The following is a 27,758-nucleotide window of genomic DNA, read 5'->3' on the forward strand; positions in this document are numbered from 1 at the left end:
AACTCTTATCTTAGATTGGTATCAATCATTCATTTTCCCCAGACGGCACCTCAATGACTATATTAAACCAGACACCTTAATTTTAGACAGATACAAGTTCATTGAGATGAGTCTGACCACAAGCTCTGAGGAGACACAATCTGAGGGCAAGCTGCCCCCCAGTCCCCAGACACCTCTATGTTCACCCTGGGATCTCAGTGGCCGACAGCACAAACAAACCCTCACCTGCAGATCTTAAATTGACAACGACGACATTAATAACCCCTGTGACACAGGCCTGAGCTACAGAAACAGCTGTATTAATTTCTTTCCCTTGCTGCCCTCCTGGCTAGACTTGGTGTAACACAGAGGAGGGGAATTCTTTCACCCATTGTTTTATAAGCAATAAACCAGCCTGACTGATCAGGGATCTCTCCTATGGCCTTGTAAGGGCTCAAGGCTCTTGGGCTTTATACAAAGGGCACAGGAGCAAGCCTGAGAGGCCATTCATCATTCTCTTCACTGTTACTGATTCTGCACTGTGCAAATTAACACCAACAATTTGCACAGCATTTACTGCTGGAGATGTGGTGGCATCTAGTCTCTCCTACCCCCTTCAGTATTCCCCATTAAAGAGGAATACTAAGCAGATTCATTGACACCACCATTTTTTGAGGCAGTCGTGTCCTGGAGAAGAGGGGACTCAAGTGCCTGGTGAACTGAGATGCCCAGAGTGGGACGACGTTTGGCTCCTTATCAGAGGTTTCTATATTTCACTCTATCCTAGAGTCCACCATAAAAAGTGATGGCTTGAACTAGATGAGTGTTCTTAGTCCGCATCTCAGCAAAGAGACACAATGACATGACTCTGCAATGGAATAATCACATATTTTCTTACCATATCCTTGCACTTACAATGTCCTAAGTGTACAGAACTGAGTCCATATGCACCTTTACATTTACGTAGGCTTCCTACAAATATGTATAGTAACCTACGTACAGCAAGGAAACAAGAGGTACTATTTGCAAACAGTAGCATCACACTTTTCTCAGCCTCCTGTATCTTCTACCACTGTTGTTTTCCAATACCACTAATAGTGAAGCTTGTAATGTCATATATATCATTGTGCAGTAATATACATAAATACACATACATCAGTTGCTGGAAAATTAAGTCTTTACATCTTTCCAAAAGGAAGAATAATTCCCTTCTTGAATCAAGCAGAACCTCAACTCAGTACTTCATGACCTTTGTATTTAAAATATTTTAAAATAATTTATTAGCTACTGGATCACAAATTAAGTTGAAACAAATGCTAAGCTTGCCTAAGGACTTCTTTCTTTCAGGCTTCTTTAAAAAAAAAAATCTAAGGGGGAGCTGTATGAACTCACTATGGTCCAATTAACAAGGATCTCACTCTTCAAGCTTGCAAACAAGAGATTACATTAACACCTGCTACAAAAGCAAACATTTTTAGATATCTTCATCTTAACCTGCTTGACATTGACTTCAAACTCCTGCCTGGCTCTCAGATGAAAATTATTGTGACTGACATTTATATTTTTCATTTGGGGGTGGGGGTGTGAAGACTGTGTCAGTCTGTATTTCTCTCTCTGGTATTTATGCATAATTCACTTCAGAGATAATAGGAGTTACATACATGCACTGACGGGAGAATAGTTTCCTAAATGTAAAATTGTTGAAAGAAAACCATTATGCTTATGAGAGATAAATGCTGCATGTGAACATACGAGACACACAGAGTGCACTGTAGGGTCCGTGAAGGATCTCATCCAACATATGCCTACAGTGGCATGCATAGTAACTCCTTTGTGGTCTATGCATCAAAATAAACTGACCTCTTGGGCCAACACATACATTTATAACATCTGTACAGACAGGAAAAACATTTCTTTGCATTCATCAGAAAAACAATCGTGCAGCTGCAGCAGAAAGACAACCCATCAGATTACAGTAACACGTTAGTACAAACTCTTGTGACAGGACTGCAGCAGAAGTCAGCAAGCACTGATTTTTAAAACACTCGTATGTCTGAAAAGTTGAACTTTCTGAAGTCCAGAATTGTTGGAAAAAGACGAAAAATACCCACTGAAATAACTCTGTAAGTGTTTTGTTTTGACAATGTTCCTCAGGAATTCACCACACTTAGCTGGGAAAATGCTAGCAGTTAAATCTATTCAATGTCATGACATACAGAATTGAAACATAATTGCTCCTAAGTGGTTGACAACTGGCAAGTACTTTTTACATGGATAGAGAGAAATTTATGCTATCAAATGGAAGATACTGTCAAAAGTTTGATTTTAATATAAATGAAAATGCTACATGAAGACTCAAAAGGATAAGGAAAAAAGCTCAGCAGTAACACTTTTATAACCACATATTTAAAAAGCTTTGAAGTGAAGAATCATTACATCAAAATCATTTTCCTTGAAAGATAAAAAAATAAATTACAGCATGAATATTAACAAGTTATTAGAATAGTGAATTTCAAAGAGTAGCAAAAAAAAATAAGCAGCCGATGAGTGGCCTAGTTTAAAGAATGTCTTACCAATCATATGGTTAGCGACATGGATTTGTATCTCTCTCTCATTCTCAAAGGTCATCTGGCACTTGATGCATTGATAGGTCTTTTTCTGTTTAATAACCAAAAAGAGATTAGAGAAAACTGCACTGTAGCATAAGGCAAGTGTGATCATGAATATAGCATGTTACGTGCTTCAACTTTCTTCCACTGGGTCATATATCCCCAACAAGACACCAAGTTGGGCTGAACTTTTCTGGGACCATAAATACAATCTCTAATTAACTGCTTGCTTTAGGAGAAGTTTTAATTTCAACTTTGAAAATTTCTAATTATATTACTGTGAAATCCAATGGAGTGCTTGAGCCATAATCAGATTGCTCATGCCATTTAACCCATTGCAGCAAAAATTCCCTCCGAGCACAATAAAACACACTGAAAGGTGACTCTGTTTTCAGAAAACGATCAGCTTTCTCAAAACCTTCCATCTCTAGTTAAATTCCAAATACAGTAACAAAAACACCTCCAGTTACTTGGGGAAATGAAGGACAACAGAAGAAAAATACATTTTGCAGGGTGACCCATGAGAAATGCTGGGAAAAGTGCATTAGCACAGAGAATGGGTGCCTAGCACACTCTGTTGTGTATTTTCTCCATCTCACAGTCGTACCAGGGAGGCTTAGCTGCAGAAGTCAGGAGACAGTGTGAAGAGGCAATTACACGAACCATTTATTCAAAGAGGAAAAATGGGGTTTGCACTTCGATTGACAGTGGTGTGTGTACTTGTGCAACATGACAGGAAAACATCCAAGAAATCATTTGTAGACATTAAAATGCATGTTGACAAGTTAGGCATCCAAGATAGCAAAAAATACCCAAGCACTAAGGCTAAGCTTTTGTACACTTGGAGAACCCTTTATTTCCCAAAGCAGGACTACAATGCTTTGCTCTAACATACATGCATGGGAATATGCTATCTAAATAAATGTCTGTTGACAAGCGATTTAGAAAAATTGGGCCTTTTCTGCCTACTTCTTCCTAGAGAATAACTCCTACTGCAACACTTGCCACCAGGCATGAGCATGAGCGTGTGGTCCATATCCTTACAGCTAGAGTAGATGCCAGCAGAGCATATGTGGAATCTCCACATGCTGGCCACAAGCTCGGTTAGCAGAGGAATGGATGAGAAACCCAAGCTATTAGCACTGAGACACCCAATTCATTAAACTACATCCCCTTAACGTTTTTGAAACAAAGTGTTTTGCAGGTATTTTTGTGCACTTCTAGATGCACATTATTTTTTCTTAGAGCTTCCACCCCACACTTAGGTACAGAACCCCATTTTTAGGACAGCAGTAATAAGTCAGAAGTTCTGAGTTGAACAGAGGAGTTGCTGTCACCCCCTCTGCGCATGGGATCCAATTTCCTCGAGCACCTGCTGAGGAAAGAACAAATTAGGTGCTGCCAAGAGCTTCTTAACTACTTCCCATGTCATCAGTGGCAACAAGTTAGCCTGCTGGAGGTTAATGAACATGCTGTAATACCATAATAACAAATGCACCACTCTATGGATGTTATGCGTATTCCATGAATTCTGGACACAGTATGTGTTTGCACATAGGCAGGGCTTTCTAGGCTAAAATAACAATGGGTGATTAACATGATAATAGGAGGAAGGCTATACTCCATTGGCCGAAACCTGACACAGCCAACCATATAAAAAGAAATAGTTTGGATTGGCTAGTTATCCCCAGGCAGCTCAAGAAAGTATCCTCCTGGAGTCCATTCGGAAATCAAGGCTGTTAATGGAAAAGCAGCTGGATTTCTGCAGCACTCTTTCTTGGGAATCTATTCCGGCAGACGAGCACAGCACACATACGTACACACGTCCTCTCAAGCACACTGCCATACACATGCTGAGGGCTCCTAACTTTAAAAACAAAACAAAACACAACACAAAAAGCCTTGGGAGAGAAAAATGGGATTGGGTGGTGAATGGTTCATGTGGTCACATTTAAAACTGGAAACCTTCTTCTTAAAAGCTTCAAAGCTGACTAAGCTCTGTGCCTTGTTCAACGCTCACCTCTGTTACGGGGGTTCCCTAAGTAACTAGCTAAAAAGGACAAACTTTCAGCTTAACTCTATTTGAAACCTTTAAAGTTATATTAAACGCAGACGAATTATTTCAGTGCTTCTGAAAGCTACTTACTACCAGATCTGGAGACAGGATGCCATTGCTTATCCACACACCCAGTGCAAACTGCTCCACACCATTTCAGAAACTTATGAAACAGCCTACTCAGTGTGTCCACCCCTCAGCGAAGCCAGCAGATTTCAGACTTTTTTTGGAGTATTATCTTTAGCCTCTGCTGAGACACATGCAAAAGAGCAGCTTAAGTGAGGCGATGGCTCTTGTGATAGTGTACCCTCCCTGATAATAGACTGAGGTTAATAAATGGCCTCATACACATCACAAAATAATTGTACCTATATTAGCTCAAAAGTACACGCAAGACATGGTAGAACTGAGCTTTTTGCTTACTAACAATTCTCTTTAAAAGAAAGTCACAAAACCAGAATTCCACTCTCAGTAAAGGGCGTGCAGTAGATTTAATGCAAGATTGTGTTATTTGGGGTACCAAATACTATCTTCTTTTTGTGGGCATCATGGCTTCACGAATACTATCAATTGGTCAGTTATCTCTTTTTTTAAGTTTTGTCTTGACATGTAGTGACAACAAAGATGCCCGGACTGAGAAGCTAAGAGAATCTAGGTGATGACATCTGAGTGACGGCATCTAGGTGACATAAGAGAGATGAACCGGCCTTCAGCTGAGAGCTCAATCCCCATTAAATAAGATATTTAATTCTAATCTTGGCACAAAATAATAATATTAAAAACAGAGGCTTATGGTTTCTTTTCTGAAGTAACTATTGTTCCCGTGGGTTTTCCACACTGTCCTCCTTTAAATCTGGAAATGGTTTCCTGTTCTACAAAGAAAATATTCTTCCATTCAAGTGGATTTACAAGGGAAGAGAAAGGGTGTGGGGGAGAACAAAGAGAAGGAATTGAGTCCAAGAAAGCGTGCAGGAGAGAAGGAACTGAGTAAAGGAGCACAATAGGGTTCATTCTTCCAACTTTCTATGCCAATTCCTTTGCCTCTTCAGTCCAAATAATCTAGGTGGGCTAAATATAGTAACACCATTCAAGATGGAAATTTAATTGAAGTCTAAGCATTTGCCATTGTCAATGCTAAACAAGCATTGTTCATAACAACTATGGTAGAAAATAAGGATAAATTCATTGTAAGGGAAAGAGCAGCCTGAAACGCGGCTGTTTCCAGAATTCTGATACTAAACAACTAGTCATGTTTCTCAAGACATGCACATTCCTCTAGAAGACATATTAAAAGGAATTAATAAAATATATTCTAAACTGAAGCTCCTACACACAGAAATATGTTCAGAAAATGAAAGCATTACCTCTGATGGGATCCTAATAGAATAAAATGGTCTTGAGCTATACACTTGCCAGGTGCTGGGATGGTACCCCTACTTGTGATCTTAAAAACACCCTTTCAGTCCTATCCAAACAGAAAAGCCCATGTAGAACTAACTATAAGAATCAAACATAAATTGATGTTAAAGCAACTTTTCACTAAAAAAGAATATTTTATTTATTCTTCTCAGTGATGTTCCATAAAGAAGAACGTTGACTTCACTTAAAATCTCCTGATACAAATCTTCTGATGCAGATGTTTCCACGTACAGGTGGAAAAACTTTGTCTGGAAATCTGCCTTTGTTGACCATCATGACTGGATCCTAGTAAGCTGTCCTGGAAACACAGGTGATGAATTCATACATATTTCTTCCTGGTTGGCTGCCATACTTAAATGTGAGGAAAACAGAACACAGCAGCATTTTCAAGGGTTATGCGCCTTCTCTTTCATTCTTGTGGATAATAAAAACCCCCAACACTAAGACTGCCAAGCAATTGAGCGCTTTTTGATCCTAATCTAGCTGTCTCCAACTGATTTTCTAAACAACACCTCCAAAAATTCAATAGTAAAAAACCCTAACAAAATATAACAAAATATTCATACTCCCTTTGTGGTGCTATGTCCATGTTCATCTGTACACAAATATAAATACATACACTACAAAGAAGTGATATTTTTCTCCAGCTCTTTTTTTCTCCCCAATATTTTCACTTTCTAGTAATGAGGAGCTAATATTTTCCTCCTTCCATTTTGGGGTTAAATCTTTCTTTTTTTTTTTTTTTTCCCCCTGAAATTACTCTAGATTTCCACACGGTCTTATTCAATTCAAGAAACATAACTGCTGGTGCAATGTCTTCTAGCATTCAGAGAAGTTATGTATTCTGTATGTCTTCATCACCTTTTCTATTTGTTTGGATTTCACTCTACTTATTTACTCTGAAGTATATGCCCACTATTTAAAATCTAATGTCCATATATTTTCTTTCTGATTGTACCTTATTCTAATCTACAACTGCTTTTCTGTTTAAGGAAGAAAAATCAATAAGGTGTTTAAAAAAGAAATGCAGAACTGCTCAAGAACTGAAGAGAAGCAGCTCTTGTCTGGACATCTGCAGATTAGATCCATTGTGCATTGAAGATTGCTCCAGTAAAATGGTATCTTACCCGTGCACAGCATGCTAACGAGAGATCGTGTTCAACTTGCTTGAAGTTAAGCAAACTCTCTTCTTGCAGAAGAGGGATTTAGCACTGTTTAAAAGACAGCCCACTTATGTGAAAACTCCTGTGGTAGGCAGGCACAAAGCGTACTCACTGCCTCGAGAAACCTGAGTGAAACACTGATAGTTTCCACATGAACTGCTATCAGAATTCAGGTCTTGTACCTATAATGAAGGCTGAGATAATGAATTATTCCTAATAACAATATATCTATCCCTGGGATGCATACCATAAAGGTCTCCAATATTAGCATATGTGCAGGTCACAGACACCTGTTGAAGGTACAATTTGCCATCATCGCAAATGCTGATTTTTCATTACCTTCTACAAAGGAAGTAAGACCTGCTCTCATGGGATGAAATTCAAAGCATTTACCTTATTGAAGAACTTAAAACTCTCCCCTGAGAGACCAAATATAGAAGCTCTCACTGAAAATAAAGAGTTAAAGCAAGAAATCAGAGAAGAAAATGGTGACATATTCTACTTCTGACAGTCGACAGGAAAGAAAAGGTAGTACTTTAGGCTACAGGTATGGCCATATGAAGTAAGAACTGGTCCTACCTAAGAGAACAGAGGTGTTTTAAGGAATTTAGAAGAAAATAAAGACCTAAGGAGGAAGAAGGAGAATGATGACCTAGCCAGAGTCCCAGCTGAACTCTCAAAAGGCATCACACCAGAGGAGGGATTTTTCCATTCCATATTCTTCTGTGGAATTAGGTGTGTGTGCCTGGAGGCTTAGTCACACATTTACGGTACCCAGAGGGAACAATATCCAGTCATTTTACTAAAAAAGGGAAGAGGAAAAAAACCCACACAAACCCCAAAAGAACCTGTTTGTGGGATGGAAGCCTGGAACGGGTGCGTTAAGGCCAGTGGGTGCCGCGGCAGGCAGTGCCATGCTCCGAGCTGGCCGTGCACAGCCCAGCTCAGCTGGACGCTGCTGCCCCAGAGCAGAGTTAAAGTTAACAAGTCCCGCTGGGCGCACAGACTGGACCCGCTCTATTGGAGGCATCTCAGCCTATGTTCTCAGGATGTACTTAGGGCCTTTTCTTACCTACTGAGCCGCTGGTATTGTAGTTGAATGGTGTTTTCAGGTTCTTTTAATGCAGTAAGATGTGTTTGTGGGTGCTTTAATTAGCAGATTGACATAAACAGGCATCTACGGCTGGAATTATTCATTAGGAGTTGGGTGCCTAATTTCCTTAGATACTTTTGAAAATCTCACCCCATCATGTTTAATTAAAAATGTCAGATGATATCAATACTCAGATGTGTCTGCTGTTGGTCTCCCGAGAAGATTTCCAAAATCTACTTCTCATTCCATCTGTTCCTGACAGAGGAAGGACTGACTTGGCCCATTCTTGAACCAAAGCGTCAACAAATAATTTTAAAAGACTATAAACTGCAAATGATATTAATCTCCTGAGTAGGCTTCGGAAACCTTACTTGGATCTGCATGTTCCCAAGTATCTTGTAAGCTAAGAATTGGGAAAGCAGGCTATCTGTGAATAGTAGAGAGCACACTTGTATGTAACCTGCATTTGAGAACAATTCCAGCTTTGCTAAGAAAACTACTTATCTTACAGGAGCGCCATGAAGCAGTTCCTTTAGAAATCATTTTTAAAATCTCTCTCTCTCACACACACACACACACAGAGGGACACACATGCACACAAACATCCAAGTAGCTTCACAACATTCACTCTGAAAGACATTCACAAGGACAAGCTCTTTAGCAGAGAAATTTTGTTTAGGGGAGAATTTGGGGGGTAAGATGGAATTCACTGTATTTTTCCTCAAAATTTCTTTTATCCTCCTTTGTGTGCTTAGTTCCCTGGTAAGAAATAATCTCATTCCTCAAGTATGACAGATCAGATTTTTTTTGTTTGTTTGCTGTGGGTACTCAGTATCTACTCTTGTCATGGAAATGCCCCAGCTCTTCTAGATCTGCCAGTTCAGCAGCATCAAAATTCATGGACAAACTCAATGCCCACTGTTCAAGTGTTCCAGCTCTCTGTTGGTAAATCTAGGGGAGTTTTATGTTAAAAGATTTGATGCACTGCCACTAGGAATTAAGGAACCTGCAAGGCTGGGAAATACCTACTTTGTCTATGTGTGTTACTCTACCTTTCCTCCTGGTTTGTTGGGGTTTTAGTAGCACAAGTAATTTTATGAAGTGACGGTTTAAAAAAAAAAAAACAAAAACATCAGATCAGTTCTGAGTCACGTTGAAGGCCTAAATTTTGTCCCTCAGACATTTTAAAGTTCAGGTGTACTTACTCTGGGAACAGGGGATGTCTGGGTGCCTTTCCTTTGGCCACTAGTCTCAGGCGTCAGGTCTCGGTGGTCTACCTGAATGTGGCTTTCTAGGTCTTCAGCACTTTCAAATTTGACACTACACTCCGGACACCTCAGACTGCCACACGGTCTCTCGTTCACCTCCTGTGGAGTCAAGCCTGACGACTGTCCATTGGTGCTCCTGGTCATGCATCCAGCACACAGGCCATAGGGAAGGCCATTCACATCCAACTTTACCAAGTCCTGCTTATTCCGGAACTCCTTCAAGCACAACGCACACTTGTAGAGTTTCTGCAAGGCCTGGCCGTTGGGTGATGAGGTTGCAGAGTTTCCTGCCAATTTCTGCATGTGGAACGTCCCATGAATTTTCAGCTCAAGGGTAGAGGTGACTGTCTGCATGCAGACAACACAGCGAAACCCGGTGAGGGAGTTTCTGAGGTCTGGATGCATCTGGCAGTGCTCGATAAACTCCTCCTCGCTCTGCAGCGGCATTTTGCAGATCCGACACGTCCCTGTATCCAAACTCTTGCTGTGAGTGACTTTGTGCTCCGTCAGGGTCAGGAGCGATGGGAAGCGCTCCCCACAGATGGGGCACATGTAGTGCTTAGCTGGACCTCGATGGGTCTGCATGTGCTCTCTCAGGCCATTTTCTGAGAAAAAGGTCCTTGAGCAGATATTACACTTGTGGCTACCTTTGATGAATTCTGCTTTCTTCCTAGAACAGTCATCCTCCCCAGGCCTGATGTTATGATCTCTCAAACGATGATTCTGCAGGAGGACCTCCATCGTGTAGGCAGCCCCACAAATGTCACAGCCATACATGGGCTCAGAAGCATCTACATCATCCTCGCTGGCTTCGTGACTGTTGGAAGTATCTGGATTCTTCATTAACATGTTCTGGATATCTGCCCCTTCTGTCTTCTTATTTGTTGGGGTCATGCCATTAGCTGTACCATTTTCAGTGCTAGCATCAAAAACACAATGTTTTTCCCGCAAGTGCTTTTCAAGCAAGATGATGGCATGAAAAGCTTTGCTACAAAACTTGCAGTTGTATTTTTTGCTGTGAGTCGTGATGTGGCACTGCAGTTCCACTTCTGTGCTAAAGGTCTCACCACAGAAGATGCATTTATGGGACTTCGATGGATTCCCCAAGTGACTATGCTTCACGTGGATCTGGAGATCCACCTCCTTCCGAAAATCCCAGTTACAGGCTGTGCAGCGATACATCTTCTTTTCATTGCTGTGCTTGACTGCCAGATGCACTTGGATAGATACCTTGGAATCAAAAACTTCCTGGCAAAGGGTGCAATGATACAACACAAAAGTATGCATATCCAACAAATGCTTCTGCAAATCATCCACCGAAGAAAACTGTTTGTCACAGCTCTCACATACATAATGAGTTGAAGTTGTCATGTAATGTACGGTGAGATGTTGCAGAAGAGACTCCTGGGAATCAAAGTCTTCTTTACACTGAGGGCAAGACTGTTTCCTCAACAGCAACTCCAAATGCAACTTTAAATGGGTTTGAAAACTTTCAAAATTTGAGAACTTTAGATCACACTGATTACATGGGTATTCACCATTAGACACTGAGTTTACACTAGCAGAAAGCCGTTGCCTTTTAGGGGAAGAGACTTCAACATCAGAAGAAACTGGACTCTGCTCTGCTTTTGACTTCTTATTGTGTGCCAGAGGAATGTTCTTGTGGTTTTCTTTAATATGCTTTGTAAGCTTCAGGATGGAGCCAAAAATGGGGGAGTTTGTGCAATAAGGGCATGAATAAACTTCCATAAAAGACTGTGTTGGCTGAATGACAGGGGAATCCAATTTTGAATTTCCTACATTGCAGTGAGTTTGCTGAATGTGCTCAGTCAAGGTTGCTTCAGTCAGAAAGCCCATGGAGCACTGGTTGCAGAAGAAAGCGTTGTTGCCATCTTGAGGGGTAGCGTTTGGGCCGCAGTGAGTAATACGGATGTGTTCTTGTAAGCTATTGATATCTGCAAACATCTCCGGGCAGTAGTTACAGTGAAAGGCAGAAATGTTGCTAAACTGCATCATGGGATAGGCGTGGTTTTTGTGCACCTTTCTCACGTGTTCATTCAAGTTGTATAGTGTAGGCATGGAATCAAGGCAGATCTGGCACGTGTGGCTTTGCTGAGGTTTGTCTGCATGAATGGTCTTCAGGTGGATCTCCAGAACAGCAAGGCTGTTAAAGTCACGCTTCGAGCAGTATGGGCAGCTGTAAGTAACTTTAGACCAGTTCTGGCCTTCCTCTCTGTCCACAGACCTGATTTTCTTTTGTCCTCTTAAAGGCTTTAAGGTTGAATCTGGGGTGGATCCTCTTTCCACTGATGCGCTGGAGTCGGGCGTTGCACTGCTCATGGATGCCACGCTCCCCAAGACTGGGTCAGGGCTGATGCTGTGATTGCTGGAGTCAGGTTGTCTGTGGCTGTCCAAGTGGCAATAGACTTCCTCCACTGAAGAAAACTGCTCCGGGCACATAGGGCACTTGTGTTTTTTGTTGGCATGGGCTTGATGAATGTGTGAGAGCAGCGAGTTTTCGTCTGCAAATACTTCAGGGCAATGAATACACTGCAAATCTGCCTTCTCGGAAAGCTGTGGGTGGCGTGTCATTACGTGCTTCTCCAAATCTTCAGTCTGACTGAATGTCTCTTCACAGTAATCACACATAAAATCATCCTTCTTCACCTCTTTCTCAGTCTTTGCCATATGTTCCTTGTTCTTTTTATGGGCTTGCATGTGACTCTGCAATGAGCTGGTAGATGAAAACCCGCGTTTACACACAGTACACTTGAACGGTTTGCTGGAGCTGTGGGTTTTCAGGTGAATTTTGAGGTGGTCGCTGCGAGAGAACGCAGCCTCGCATTCGTGGCAATGGTACTTTTTATCCCCCGTGTGAAGCTTTATGTGGCGATCCCTACTTCTCTTGTGCTTAAAAAGCCGGCTACAGTAGGTGCATTTGAAAGGTAGTTTGTCACTGTGGATCTGCTCGTGCCTTTTAAGGTAGCTCAGGCGAATGAAGGACTTATCACAAAACTGACAGGGATACGGCAGGCCAGTCCCCCCTTCCTCCTCCCCGATGCCGAGATCACACCCATCTCCTATCATCTGAGTGGGTGATGCAACATCTTTGCTGGAGGGAGATGAAGCCACCCAGGAGAGTTGTGGGTCGTCATCACCATCTGTAATGGGAAAGCAGAAAGGAGATTAAAAACAATTCCCAGTGCATCTGTGAAATAAGGACAAAGCTCTCAACAACACTATGGGCTTCTGCTACTACAGCATTTAAAAAAAATCAACTAAAAAAATCTCTCTTGAATTTCAAAGGAGATTGGAGAGAAAGAAATAAAAATATGTTTGTACACATATTTCACAAATATGCCAACAAACAGTATTAATAAAAAATGTTTTTCTTTAGCAGGTTTAACACCTGCTCACTGTACTGTAAAGCAATAAACAATGAATAAAGAAAGCAAAACACAATGTGCAATGAAGCAATACAAACATTTCTAAAAGCTACGGTGTTAAGTGATCACCTGTGATTTTGTGGACCTTTTTAAATGCTACAACAAGATGATTTTAAGTAATGTCTCCATTAAACAAAATCCTTCTGTTCTATCTCAGAACTACCAGAACGGAAGGCTGCTCAAAACCAGAGACGAACATCTAGATGCCATAAAAGCATCAGATTTGAGACACCTCCAAAAAAAAAAAAAATCATATAAAAGACCTGCACCATTACCACATTCATTTGTATGAAAGGTAACTTCACCTGCTTGGTAGAAAACCAAACAAATTTTAAAAGCCAAAAAAATCACCATTGGAGATCTCAAGACATCACAAAACAATCAACGTCAGGATAAACCAACAATGGCCCAGCCTCTGCTTTAATAACTATTTCCTTTGCTCAATATGAGGCTTCGGAAAATATTTTATAATTCGATATTACCATAAAGAAACCCAGCACTAACTCCAGCAGCAAAACAGTCATTTTAGGAAAAATACATAAAGTGTTGGCTGCTTTCATAAACAGAATTGTTAACAAGAAACAGAAGAGAGCGATTTCAAATAACCTAATTCCAACAAACGTGGAGATGTTGAGTGAAGCAAAAATACCGCTAGTCCCATACACAACTGAGCCACGGCATGAAGCAAAAATAAAATTCATGTCAATGAGGGGAGGCGCTGACCACATATACACTTGGAGATTCGGAAAAGGAACCGGTTCTCCAGATACGTTGTCCTTATAAAACATTTAATGTTCCTACTTCAGCTCTTACTAAAACAACCCAATAAAAACCCCCCAACTGTGCGCGTAGGCTGCCACACGCGCACTCCGCCAGCCTGCCAACTCCAGAGTCACCAGCCGAGGAGAGCACATGTACGGCGAGCAGCTCTCCAAGCAAGGCTCGGCTCATGAGGACATCACCACAAGAGCCCAGCTCCTGTGGCACCGCGTCTTTGGCACAGCCCTCCCTTTGCATCCCAGAAAAAGAGAGCACGGACAAACCAAACCAAGTAATCACACACCAGACAACTTCGCCGGCACGACGGGGCCGCCCGTTTGCCGGGACTCAGGTCGGGCGCCGCTAGCCCGGCCCGCGCCCCCCGGCAGGCTCCGCGCCCCCGCTGAACTCAGCCGCCTGCTCCAGAGCGACACCGGATACCGAGGACGCGGCTCCTCCCGCCCCCGAACTGCGCCCCGGCTCCTGGCGAGCACCCGCGCCTCTAAGATGCTCAAGGTCTTTGTGCTCAACTAACTCCTCTGAGCCTGGTCGAGCCCGAACCTAAAACGCCGCCGCCGAGCCCGATTTTTACGGAAACTTTTCTCGGGCTTCGTTCCCCCGGCCGTGAAGCAGGGGGGCCGCTGTCTCTCCGCGGCGGCAACAAAGCCTCGTGTTGCCCACTTAAGCCACCTCTGCCGCCCGCCCCGCTGCCGGCGCAGCTTCGCTCTGCCCCCGGGGAGCCCCCGTCCCCCGCCCGCCACGTCCCGTCCCCCCCGTCTCTGCCGCCGGCCGCATCCGGGGCTCCGTCCCCACGGACCTGCGGCCACGGGCCGTCGGAGGGAAGGAGGCAGCCGGCTGCCAGCGCCTGGATTAGGGGCCCCGGGGAGGTGCCGGTAGCTCTGGGCCGGCTAATTCCCTCCTCTCGCCAGCTGGGCTCCTCCAGGGGAAAGGAGACAAAGGGGAGCAAGAGGGGGATGCTGGCCTGAACTAGGGCAGCACATGTTGCGTTTGCTCCCGCTACTGCTGTCTAACGGGGGAGGGGGGAAGAAAACCAATAACAACAACAGGGAAAAAGCAGACCACCGTTGTGTTACTTACTGGCTGTAATTAAAATAAGGTAAAACATCCACTTGGCAGAAATTATTATAAAAACCTATGAACTTTACGTATCCTCCCTTTATCCCCGGGAGTGTCGTGCCCGGTGCTGGGCAGCGCACACAGAGCCCTTAAGGACGGCACCGGTGAGAGCCCGGAGAAGTACAAGGGCTCTGGTGAATAAAGGTTCATTGTTCAGCTTTGTAACTGTAGCTGCAATGGGCCAAATCCAGTGGTAACACAGGCGGGGCCAACTGATTTAACTTCCCTACATCCATACGCGCCCCTGCCAACCACCACACTGGCAAACTGAACACATCTTCTGGAGGTCTCTTTCTGCTCTGAAATGAACCGATCTACCTCAAAACGCACTCTAACATTCAAACAGGGCCAGTTCCCCTCCAGCTGCTGCTATTCAAACATATTGGGCTATTCAAAAACAAAATCAAAGCAAGCTGGTATTACTTTGTGAGTGATGCACAAAGACACTGCTGTGCTAATATAATTTGGATTTACAAAAAATAACATCTCAGATTGAAAAGCTGGATTTGTAATAAAAATGGAAACATTTACATAGACAATTCTCTCCTTTTGTTAGCTTGATTTACACCTTCCACCGATTTTCATGTTTAACTTGTAGATTCTTTTTATTGCACCATTTACTAATACTTTTATGATTTAAAAAGAATTAGTAAACTCTAAGCCCCCGGAACAACCTACCTTTGCCTTCCTGACAAACAAGATACTAAATTACTAAAGGTCTAAACTGAAAAAATTAGGGAAAACTCATTATCATTAATCTCCTTATGGTATGAAAAATAGCCCTGTTAATTTTAAGTTGCCATATTAAATTGAAAAAAAGACCTATAATGAACTGAGAAGGAAATTCTAAGGTATTTTTACCAGAGTAATATTTTAGTGGGAAGATATATTTTAGATGTGGTGTGACATGTCTGGCAATGCTGGTTAGAATAATAATTCTACATTAATGCAATCAAAGGAATGTAGCAGAATGAGAAAAATCACTTTCAAAAAGAAGATTAAAGTCATTAAAAATGGCTAATCCTGCAAAGTGGGACTGTTCTAAAATAGAGAATCACATGGCTGGTGCAAGGCTTTTGTCACTTGCGCATAAGAGAATCAAAACAAGTATTAAAAGGGTAAGAAAATTCAATAAAAAGTTTAATTAGGAAAAAAAAGAGCATTAAGGAAGCCTTAGGATGTCAGTAGTCCTCAGGATATATGTGTGGGTCATGAAGCTTAAAGGGCCAAACTTGATAATCAATCTCAACGTGGTACAGTAATTTAGCAACTTAATGTTCAGCACGTTTACGGGACTGCAAGCATTTATCATCATCACTGAGGAGCTAATTCCAGGCTCAATGCATTCAATAAATGTATTTTTCCTTCTAATAACAGCAATTTGGCCAAACTGTAGTATAAATCATACTTCATTCTCTGTTTATCTTCCAGATAACATGAGCCAAGTTCAGAAATATACTCATGAAGCTAAAACAATAAAACAAAGTCTTAAAAAAACGTGATCTTTCTTCAGAAGGAGACATAAAGCACATCACAGATTGCCAGGAGTAAGCAGCACTGCTGTCTCAGCATACACTGATGATGCTGATACATTTATTATTTCACAGTTATTTTGCTAATAGAAATAAAATCAACCAGACATAATTTCACAGTCTGTGCAAACACTTTCCCCCATCTCCCTGCTCAAAGCTAGCTGGAAACATTGCAGTCCCACCAGACTTTGAGCCGAGCTGCATTTGAAGGGGTTGCAGAGGGACAGGCTTGCGCAGCTGCCTGGTCACCCGTGCAGCCCTGGCCCTGGGGTCAGCGTTTGTGGGCACAGGCTGCACAAACCCAGGCTACCCCCCAGCCGGCTGCTTATTCTCTTTAGGAACAAAAGGTATGCACAGAGACCTCTTTGCTGGCCCAGACCTTGCCTAAAACCTCTTGTTTACCAACACAGAGCATCACTGGATTCCCCTCCAGTGAAAAACCTCCCTATTCTGTCTCCCCTACATGTGGAGGGTTCAGGTGGCTCTTCCACAGGGCTTCCATATGTCCCCCTACACCACGGGCATATGGCAATGTGGCCAGCACGGTGTGGGGAGCCAGTTTATTCCAGTCAGTTGGTGTGCAAACCTGCCTGGGCTTTATCAAAACATCCAGTTTGGCCAAAGAGGCAGCTTTGAGACTCCCCTCCTGAGCCCGGAAGGAGTCTCTGTACAGGACAATAAACCAAGGAGGTTAGATTTGGAAGGTATTCTTACTCTATCAGGTTTGTATCTCTAGCACTGCACTAGCACACAAGAGAAGTAGTTACATTAACAAAAACAAAAGCTAAGAACCAACTGTAGAGGAAAGGATTGCTGTTTGGGCTCAGACTCCTGGCTCTCTCCAACCCTCTCCATGGCATGCAAGTTTCAAATGGTCACAGCACTCAAATTGCCTCGGGCTATTGAGAGTCAATGGAATTCTAGCACCCAAAAAAGTAAGTTGCTTTTGGCATCATAACACATGCTTCTGAACTGTGTTTCAGTTCCTCATCTCCGTAATAGAAAAAAGTCATCTGCTCCTCAGGGACAAATTGTAGGGCTTAGTACAGTATAGCTGTGAAACCCTGAGACAGCCTCAGATGGAAGGCCCAATAGAAATGCCATCAATTTCAATAATTATTATTATCACAAATGCTTAATGATGAGAATACAACACAGAGATTGAGGACTGAGAAATCTTCAGTACTGGTTATGTCAAATTCTGCCTTGCTGCCCTAGGTACTAAAGCCAAGGATAGATCATTACAATGGATTACAGTAAGACCCTCACATCGCATATGCCGCTCATTTACACCGCAGTGCTGGTGTGAAATAATGCAAATCAAGCTTATGCAGCAAATGGTTTTAGTTTCAATGTTTTTAGTACCCTCTGACAGTTTTTTAACTTAAATTTCTATTGGAGGATTAGCCCTGTTTTCCTATGCATTTGCCACACAGTTATAACAAAGTAAATAATTAAAAATACCATTAATATCCCAAACTCCATTTCTGTGCATACATCAGCTTCACTGATCATGTGTGTGTGTGTTTGTTGTGTCATGCAAGGCAACCCTGGATGGTGAACCACTGGCTCTGTGGCAAGCAAAGCCTTTTTATGGTGATGCTGCACCTACCTCCTGAATGGTGGTGTAAGTGCCGGGCTGTGACTGAACCGCAGCGTTAACATACACCCAAACAAGCTCCACAAAACCATGGAAAAAAGATTTCTTCAACTGATTTATTACTATCCCTATAAAAATGTCATGCAACTGTCCCCCAGAACTGGCCAGCCCAGTCATAGCAAAGGCACTAAGAAGCAGCCCTGGGAAGTTCTGAAGAACTCTGCGCAGTTTCAGACTTGAGCAACATCAACTTCTTCACAAAACAGCCTTCATACCTTTTTATTTTAGGACACTATGCCATTTTAAATATATATATATATATTTATACACATATATATATATAATGTTCAAAGCAAACCTAAAATTGGATAAAACACTAAGAGGTGCTAATATAAGTGGCACCACGAGCAGTGCTTTCATTATTATCTGTGACTTGAGAAAAATGCAGTTATACCTAATTATATGCTTATGTGGTAATCATTTTTTTTGACTAAATTACGAACAGTTAGTGACTCTTTTTCTAACTTCTCAGCTTTACACTGTGATTCGTTTTTAAGTGAAGTTTTTAAAAAAGACAGACAGGCGTCTGGCTCAATGGAAAGTATATATAATCTAATTTTTCTTCCCATGCAGAGAGTAACTTGGTATTTGGAATACAAAATCAGCACAAGATGTAGTGCAGAATTTCAAGCATTAAACTTGCTGGGATGTCTGATGCAGATAAACTGTTACACACAGACAGTTTAAACCTCATTGTCTTTGTTTAAACCTTTCTGTAGTGATCAAAGATACATCTAATTAGTCTTTTTTATGCTCCAAGTTAGAAGTACACACAAAGATGTCTGTTGAAGCTAGCTGATATACAGAAACTTGTTCAGCCAGAGTAACACATGCCTGAGCCCTTGTCTCCCATTAGCAGAGATACCACGATTCAGTAATGAAGAGGATGATACATGATTCTATACAGATGATAAAATCAGAAAGTTATTTTTATCATTATTTTTTCTTATGTCAAACAGTCTGTATTTTGCTGGTAACAAAAAATTAGCATATCATTAAATAAGTTATTTCACACTTCAATAAATGGCATAATACGGGGTGGAAGAGAAAGTTTTATGTTAGATCTAGGAATAAACTAAATGCTTTCAGAGTTGAATCACTGTTTTTCTTTACTCCCTTTGGAAAAGCAGCAGATACTATATTCTGCTGTGCATCATGGACTTGGGACTGAAAACAGCTGCACTCTAATTACATGTAAAGTGTACCAAAACATTCCTTTTATCACAGACTGTAAATCTGTTAGCATCTGTCTCTCCTTTGTTTCTTCCACAAGATACAAGCTTGTTTCTACATTTTTCTCACCTGTAGCGGTGATTAAAATTCATTATAAATGAAAGGAGTGAACACTAAAACAAGTTCCTCTGTGTACAGTTCTAAACTCAAATTAGAAACAGCTGTTTGCTAATTCATGCAGTGATGTTTTGTCGTGCTCTGTGAATCAATAATAACTCACCCTATTCCTACCAAACCGTTAGGATTATACATATATTTTGCTTAGCAATTTTCTCTTCAGACACACATTCAGACTGTTTTAAGGAAGGTTAGAAGATGATACATCAGTGAATTAACAGAAAGACCTCAATAGCTTGCTGCTCATGCTTACCCTGCTACCCAGAGGGTCCTGTGCCGTTCTTGCCTGCGTGGATACCTACAGAGCATTTAGCAAGAAGGCACGTGGTAAGACAGATGTCAAGGACCAGAGTGGTATAGAGGGTCACACACATGCATCACGGATGCAATAGTCACGTTGAGAGAACGCTATAAAATTAGAGTTTCAGCTACGACATGCACAGCTTTCAAACATAAGGAGTGACAAAGCCCTTAGGAAAATAATCCTAGTAGAATAATTATTACTTATAATAATTAGTTATTAAATTAGTTATAATAAATGGTATTACTTATGCTAATCCTTACTAACATTTCTTCACACTGTGCTAGCCAGAGCACAAACTTTGTATGACCCTATTGCCCTTATCCTCTCACAATTATATTCTGTGCTTCTTGCTACTTGATGTCAACATTTATCATGATTTCAACACTTGATTATACAAAATAAAGAGACAACACACAGCGGTTAGCGGCTTTGCCTGATTCATTTTTTATCTAAATCTAAGGATACAATGTTGCAACATCTTGAGCAGACCCGTGGCAGATTTGCCTGCCTCCCTCCTGAAAGAGGACCAGAACTGCCCTGCTTCTGCACTTGCAGAGCCAAGGATCCCGCCCGGAGCGGTGGAAGAGCATCAGCCTCCATAAAGGTCCCTGTGATACATGCAAGGAAAGCCCTTTTCTCATCTATATACACAGATGTTTTCCCTTCCTTGTGTTTTGTTGTTAGCATGGAGGGCGCTTCCCATACCAAACAGACTGGAGCATCCTGTCTCTGAACCACTCGTGGAGATGTGGCCAGCGGAAGAGCCTTTCTGGGGGGATGAAATGCCTGGGATGAATTTCCTAGATTTATGATTTCCTCCCTCCCATTTGATCAGGCAGCTTTCAAATACAGCAGGCACCTGTTCTCAGCCTGTTATGCCAAGTTCCCTCCGGCACGTGCGGCCAGAGACTCGGCTCAAGCACCTTCCCTCAGTTCACACCCACAACTGGGCATTGGAAACACAGCCTAGCTGCTGTTCGGGGACCCTCAATGAATGCAGATGCTGAAATTACAGCGGGAGAGCCTCTTCTCCATGAACTGACCAGATCTCTGTGACCTAATTTAATGCTTTACTGTGCTCATTTTCATGTTTCTGAATTGTACTTTCAAGTGAAGATTAAGTCATCAATTACAATCCATTTAGCTCATTCATAAAATTCGTTTAAGGGTCATATCCGGCACAGTGAGCTGGGAGCCCTGGATGCCAGCACTGACAGGGACAGGCAGTGCTTTCCCACAGGATATTCAGCTTGTGCAGAATCAAGTTGTTTCGATGGTGTGGGCCAGTCTGGAGGAGCACGTGCCCTTAAAACTGGGGCAGTGGCAAACTAGGACAAGGTCAGTTTTGCTAAGACCTCTCCTCTGAGCTGCTGCTTCAGACAAAGGTGTACCTGCTCCTGTGCTGGAGAGTGGAGCTTCGATTTCTGCAGAGCTCTGTTTCAGCTCTTTGGCCATCTAACAACTCTGAGCCAGAAGAACCACTAAGAAAGGAGAAAACCAAGACCAGACACTAAAATGCTTGTGTCTTCTGATCAGTGTCACTCAAAGTGACTGGATTGCTAGGATGGCTTTCTATGATGAGATCTTCAAGTGACCTGCCCTCTAGGAAAATGGGGCTGCAGTCCCTGTCTTTACCATATGAAAAGTACTTTCCTGACAACAGCCTTTTGCTTCTAGATGAGTAATTTCCATCAGTGTTCAGTAGAAGAGATGTCAATTGCCATGTTCGTTTGGAGAAAAACCTCATGTTTCAAACCTCAGCCCTGCACAGGACTTTACTGCCAAGCTTTCCGGCCTGAGGAATTTAAAGCTGGTCACATTATTGCAGGGGAAAATAAACCCAGCTTGTTAAGTTAGAAAGAGTAGGCTGTTCCAGACTCTCATTTAGATCTAGGTGGGAAAACTGTGACGCACTTACAAACTTAATGGGTTGATGTACATGATGAATAGACCTAATACTGAAAAACACATGTCGGCTGAAATTACTCAGCAATAAACAAACAGTAAAAAACAACAACATTCAGATTTTATACTGCCTTCAAAGAACAAGGGAAGAAAAATCAATAAATTACATGTGACTGACAGTATCAAGTAACCTGTTTTATAGCTACGCATATGCATTATTGGTCTAATTTCCAGACGTGTTGTATATTCACATCAATCCTACTGAAATCAATAGGAACAGCAGTTGCTCAACACTTCTGAAAACTCAAATGACATAAATATGAAATGTAGCCAGCTCTACAAAGAGGCATTTTCAGAAAGGTGCATGTATTCCGTGTCCCTTTTACGAATTCTGAGTTGGGATTTCATGCAAACACTGAATGGAAACTAAGATGCACTTGGTAAACATCCCAGCTTCCACAGAGTCTGGTGAGTGTTGCTCCTTGAGGCCTTCATCTGCCTGGTTTTGGAGGGGCTCATGTGCCCCAGTGACCCCAGTGGGTATCCCTGGAGCTAATGAAACTGCCAGCTGCACTTGACCCAAGCCTGGAGATGGGGTTTGCTCTAGTTCAGCAAATCTCCCATTCCTTGGGGATAGTATGCATTATGGCAGAGTACAATTAGTTGAGATGCTGGGTTTGTCAGTGAACAATTAAAAAAACCCCAAACATTTAATTTAAAATTACAAAAGAACGCCTGCAAATGTAAAAGCACACTGCTGAATATGAAGCACATTCCTGAGTATCATTTAGATAAACATTGGTCATAACTCTGCACCATATGTGTGAGTGGCCTGAGGGGAACTGCATTAAACAGAGGTGGGAAGGAAATTCTCCACTTATCAATACCTGACAGAAATAACTGAAAGGTTTAAAAAGAAAATAACTATAGATTTTGTGCTATGAAAGATGAAAGCCAAACAGCGTGGCTTGCCTAGGAGAGATGTGTATTCCACGCTGTATGGTAATGCTACTTCTTTTCACTAACTGTATCCAGCATTTTAAATAAGAAATGACTTTAAAACAAGCAAGCAAACAAAAGTGTTTGCCACCCAGTAAGAAGCTTTCTTGGTAGATCAGTGTTCCCCTACAACAAACGTGCCGCATGAGAGACCTTTCAAGTTTAACCGGCAGTGACCTGGCATCTGTGATCTGAGGACTTGCACCGCACCACACAGCAGAACTGTCCGCCGAAAGCTGCTCTCTTCTTCCAACACATCTGTGCCCTTTTGACTGGAGGGCCCAAAGACAAATTGTGCAACTGTGCTCTTAGGTTTACAAACCTTAGGTTTACAAAGAGCTGTGATGGCAGCTAAGGTCTCTCTTCCCAGGGCTCACATCCATGCAGATGCAGCCCAAGGAGGGATCCTACACCCAACCTCACCGAGTGCCTGTGCAGGCTGTGGGGGATGACCCCAGCAGTGCCACTCCACAACACTGCAAGGTCACGGCACACCAGGCAGCCCTCTCCTGCAGGCACCAGGTGCTGAGGTGAGACCAGCCCACACTGTGCCTCATCTCCTATACCATGAGCCTGCAGAGAGACTTTTCAAGCCTCTCTAAATTGTTTAGGGGCTTCTTGGGATGTCAGCCAGCACCGACCACGCTCCGGAGAAAGACTCCCGTAGGGAGGATACTCATCAGTGCAGGCAGGCAAGCAGGGGGAGTGCAGCTGGGGAGCCAGAGCGAATCCAACCAGGAGACAGCAGCCCCTCCGGCCCCGCTGTGCTCCTGCCAAGAGATGCGCAGAACCCAGCAGAAACCTCCCCTCCAGCTGTGGCTGCACTGCCAGCCTCAGCTGCAGGTACCACACTCTGCCCACGTACCAGCGCAGGGCGGCACTTTCCTTAAGTTCCCCAGCAACACAGGAATCCTCCCCTAAATGTTCAGTACAGGCTTGGGTGCCCATTGTCCGCATTCAGAGAGCTCTACTTGACCAGCAATGCAGGTTTCCTTCTCACCATTGCATGCTTGGGTTTTTTCCCTCCCACAAATGTGAATTGTACAATTTATTCTGGTTAGTAACTGTCTCTGTGCCTTGGCCACAGATACACAAGGAGGTGAATTTACAATGAGGAAAGACACAGGGCAAAATTATTTGTTTAAATGGGATTAAAATTAGGGTCAGAGAATACATCGAATTGTCTCCATTTATCCCTGCAGAGAAGGTGGGACAGCAAACACCTTGGCACTTGCAAACAAATACCTCTTTGCCCACCATCTATCCCAAAAGGCACTCATTCCATTTGAGAACAGTCTCACACAGACACTCCCACTGGCATCAGAGAATTAAATGAAATAAAGGGAAAACCTATAGTCTATAGCTTCCTCCCTGTCTCCACCCACATACTGAGGACAGGCTGTACTTTACCAAAAAATACCTGGGAATGTTAATAGATTACAACAGTCAGTAAAAGGAGGAGACAGTGGGGAGAGAGATTGAATTTACCTAGCAAAAATGCACCTTAATACTACCAGCACAGAAAGAATTTGGCTTTCTGTAGAGGAGTCTTCTAAATTCAAAAGTGGGTGGAAACTGGAGGTGGGTATTTGAGGTAGGGGCATGTTTTCTGCAGAGAAAAAAATGGTCAAAAACCCACAAGATTAACAGCAAAAGAAAAAATAAAAAAAACCAAAATCCAAACCAAACAACTGTCAGGGAAAATCAGGTGTCAGGGGTTTGACAGTCACACATGCACCTCCAGAACCAGACATGTTCAAGAAACTACATCCAGTCATGTAATGCCTGGAAACATGCACACACACCCCACCCCAGGTAAATTAATAATTTTTTGTGGTTTTTCTACAGATGTGAAAAGGTTTTGTACCTTTGCACCAAGATCTCTGGTGTGAAGTGTCTCTCATGCCCCAAAACCCCATGTACAGTGTGGCAGAGAGGAATTACCAGAAAACTACTGCTGAAATGCAACTGGCAGATACCTGGAAGAGACTGCACCCTGTCTCTACTGTCATAAAGAGGTAAAACAGTGGCTTCAAGCAGCAGAAGCTCACACACTGGCTGTCTAAAAGAGGAAATGTTGTCATAACTTGAGTAGGCAATTTAAATTTTGGGTGAAATGAAAAATTATTGTTTTCAGAAACAAAGAGTTTTAAAGCTCAGATCAGTTTCACTTACAAAAACCCTACAACCCTAAATATCCTTAAATACTAAGAAACCCTTGCTCCCTCCCTGGAATCCAAGTCCCTGCCCTAGACCCAAAGCTCCCTGCCCAGACAGAACCACAGCCTGGGCAACTCTGGTGTCTCCCATAGAGAAGTGACAGAACAAAGTACCCCAGATACAATTCACTTTGATTATTTGTTTGGTTTGTCAAGGCTTTTCTGGTTTAGTTCTGGACAATGTGATAAAGATTTTCAGAATAAAACAAATTTTCTGGCCACAGATAACCTAGACTGGTGTCTGAAATAGGATCTTTAGTCCACCTCATCCTCACAAAAACAAACAAAAATGGGCAAATGAACGGTTTGAATGAAAATTCAGTACCTGCTCCCTCACAACTTTAGCCAGCATTATTGGTGAAACTGAATTCCACTTCCCTCATCTCATACTCATGAAACTATGAGTATCAAGAATTATGGAAGTATTAACCTTGGCTCCTCATCATGACCAAATTATCTGTTTGTATTTAAATAGGAATCACAGAATCATAGGGGTTGGAAGGGACCTCGGGAGATCACCAGGTCCAACCCCCCTGCCAAAGCAGCTCCCCAGCTCATACTGCACAGGGAGGCGTCCAGACGGGTCTTGAATATCTCCAGAGATGGAGACTCCACAACCTCCCTGGGCAGCCAATTCCAGGGCTCTGTCACCCTCACTGTGTAAATTCAGTGTCTTCTGTTGGAAAATGGAAATTCCACCTCAGTCATCAATCATCTGAGTATGAAACTAATCTTCCTAGTAGTAAACACTGGACTGACATGCAGTAGTATCTATCTGCATGATTTCAAGCGATTCACCTTGGAGGCTGGAGTCCTGGATTCCAACCTGGAGCTGCCTGTTAAAGACACATGAGACTTTTTTTTTTTCCTTACTTTTTTTTTTTTTAAATCAATTTTCCCATTATTTGGATTTATCATACCTTGTATCTTTGGATTTCCTATGAACATAACCATAGCTCCAGACCTCCTGGCTACCTGACATCAGGAAGGCTGCAACATCACATCTACCCCGAAGCCACTGCTTGCAGACTTGAGTGGCTCCATCTTAATTCGGTTCTTTGGCTGGAATTAAGATACTGAATCTGGTTTGATTTTTTCTTACCCTGTCGCTTTGTATCAAACTACCCATTTTCCAGTGGGTGGTGCCTAACAAAATACAAAGCAGAGGTGTGAGCGAGCACAAAGGAAAGAGCCACTATAAATGCACAGAAAGACTCAGTGTAAACACATACCAGCTGCCCGGTATGTTCAAAGGCACTTAAAAAAAAAAAAGAAAAAAGAAAACCAAGTCATTATTTTAGAGTTTTGCTGTATTTTCCATTTAAAACATCTGACTGTCTATCTAATGTCGTTAGCGAAGCTTCCGCTGCCAACACCGGAAAGCAGACACCTCCTAACCATCCAACACACATTCCTATCACAAATTTTTGTGCAAAGTGTTATCAGGTAACAATATTTACCGTGTACAGTAATTATGAAAAACTCTGAGATTGTGTAATTATGTATTTTAATTACATGATCTGATTAGCTTTTTTAATCACTTCATAAAAAGAAAGGAAATTCACTGAGGTTGTCAGAAAGTTAATAAAAATAAGGTAATTCACTGCTAAGGCTCACCATGGTGCCTTTCTAACTACTTCCTTGCTACACCCCACTGTGCCTAGGTATTGGAGGTCAACTATAAGTATTAATTTCCTTACTTTTATTAACTTTGGTGACAACATTTGTGCTCTTTTGGCATAGGCTTTTTTGTTCATTAGAAAATGCTTTTCATTTAGTTGAATGATACTTTAAGAAAGGCAGACTCTTCAAAACCAAGAACCTGTTTGACCTGAAACCCCCCAAGAGACTCAGTGTTGCCCTGCTCTGTCCTTGTCCCCTTTGAAGGGATGTTAGGGGAAGCCAGTGTGGAGTGGTCACTGTCACACAGCACCACGGGAGCCATACCACCAGCCTGCAAAGCCCATGCAATTTAGCAACATCCAAGAATATATCAATAAAGCTGGCTAATCACACTAGGCCACATTAAATCAGGACCAACGAGGTTCATGGAAAGTCAATACAGTGCTATAAGACAACGATGGGAAAAGAGGTGGACAGCTGGCAGTAGGCAGCTGAGGCCAGGGCAGCCAGCAGAGATATGGTGGGTGGCACAAAATGGTGCCTGTCCCTACGTGAGGAGCCAGGATGTTCCAGGCACAGAGGCCGTGGCAGCACCCATGGCCCTGCCACAAGAAAGGGGAGGTCTCAACAGCAGCAAGGGCCACAATTTCAGCAGAAGCCAGGACAGCTGGCTGTCTGTCCCAGGCACCAAAAATCAGCCAGGGACACAACTGTGAAATATAAGCAGCCCCTCAAAATCACCCCCACCGGCTGCCTGCAGTGCAGACCAGGGCCTGACGCGTGCATGGGGGTGCGAAGAGGGTTGGGTTGGATAAGGGGAGTGGTGCAAGGGGTAAACCACCTTCTCCTGCTCCTGAGCCAGGACAGAGTGTGGCTGTTTCAGCTCTGGAAAACAATTTTTCTAACTTTTGGATGCAGTTCTGCTCTAAGGAAACATTTTGTTTATATCCAGACTGGGAGTCTATAATGTAATACTTGGCTATTGGATTCAGCAGCTCTGTTTTAATCATTTTTGGTTCAGCCTCTTCCCCCCCGTCCCTCCCAGCCCTTCTTTATTTTCCTCTTTCTTTCTCTTTTTACCTTTCCACCCCCTCTCCCTTGATTCTCTGGGGAGAACAAATCACTATGGGAGGTTTAATGGACTGACAAGAACAGAAATTTAATCGGGCCGTGCACGCACGGGCCAGGCACATCAGAAGCAGCCGCAGTGCAATCCATTCAGGCTGCCCCACCTGTG

General features: G+C 42.6%; 1 protein-coding gene across 1 annotated transcript in view; it reads right to left on the reverse strand.

The window, feature by feature from the left end:
* The window catches only part of ZNF423 (zinc finger protein 423), a gene marked incomplete at its 5' end in the record, with an annotated part of 231,527 nt that overhangs the window by 86,335 nt on the left and 117,434 nt on the right, over nucleotides 1-27,758 (reverse strand). The window contains 2 exons of the mRNA XM_084270140.1: nucleotides 2,553-2,637; nucleotides 9,525-12,748. Coding sequence (XP_084126266.1) covers nucleotides 2,553-2,637; nucleotides 9,525-12,748 — 3,309 coding nt within the window. The remainder of the gene's footprint in view (nucleotides 1-2,552; nucleotides 2,638-9,524; nucleotides 12,749-27,758) is intronic.

Source organism: Gallinula chloropus (genome assembly GCF_964237585.1).
Source record: "Gallinula chloropus genome assembly, chromosome: 13".
Taxonomy (NCBI): Eukaryota; Metazoa; Chordata; class Aves; order Gruiformes; family Rallidae; genus Gallinula; species Gallinula chloropus.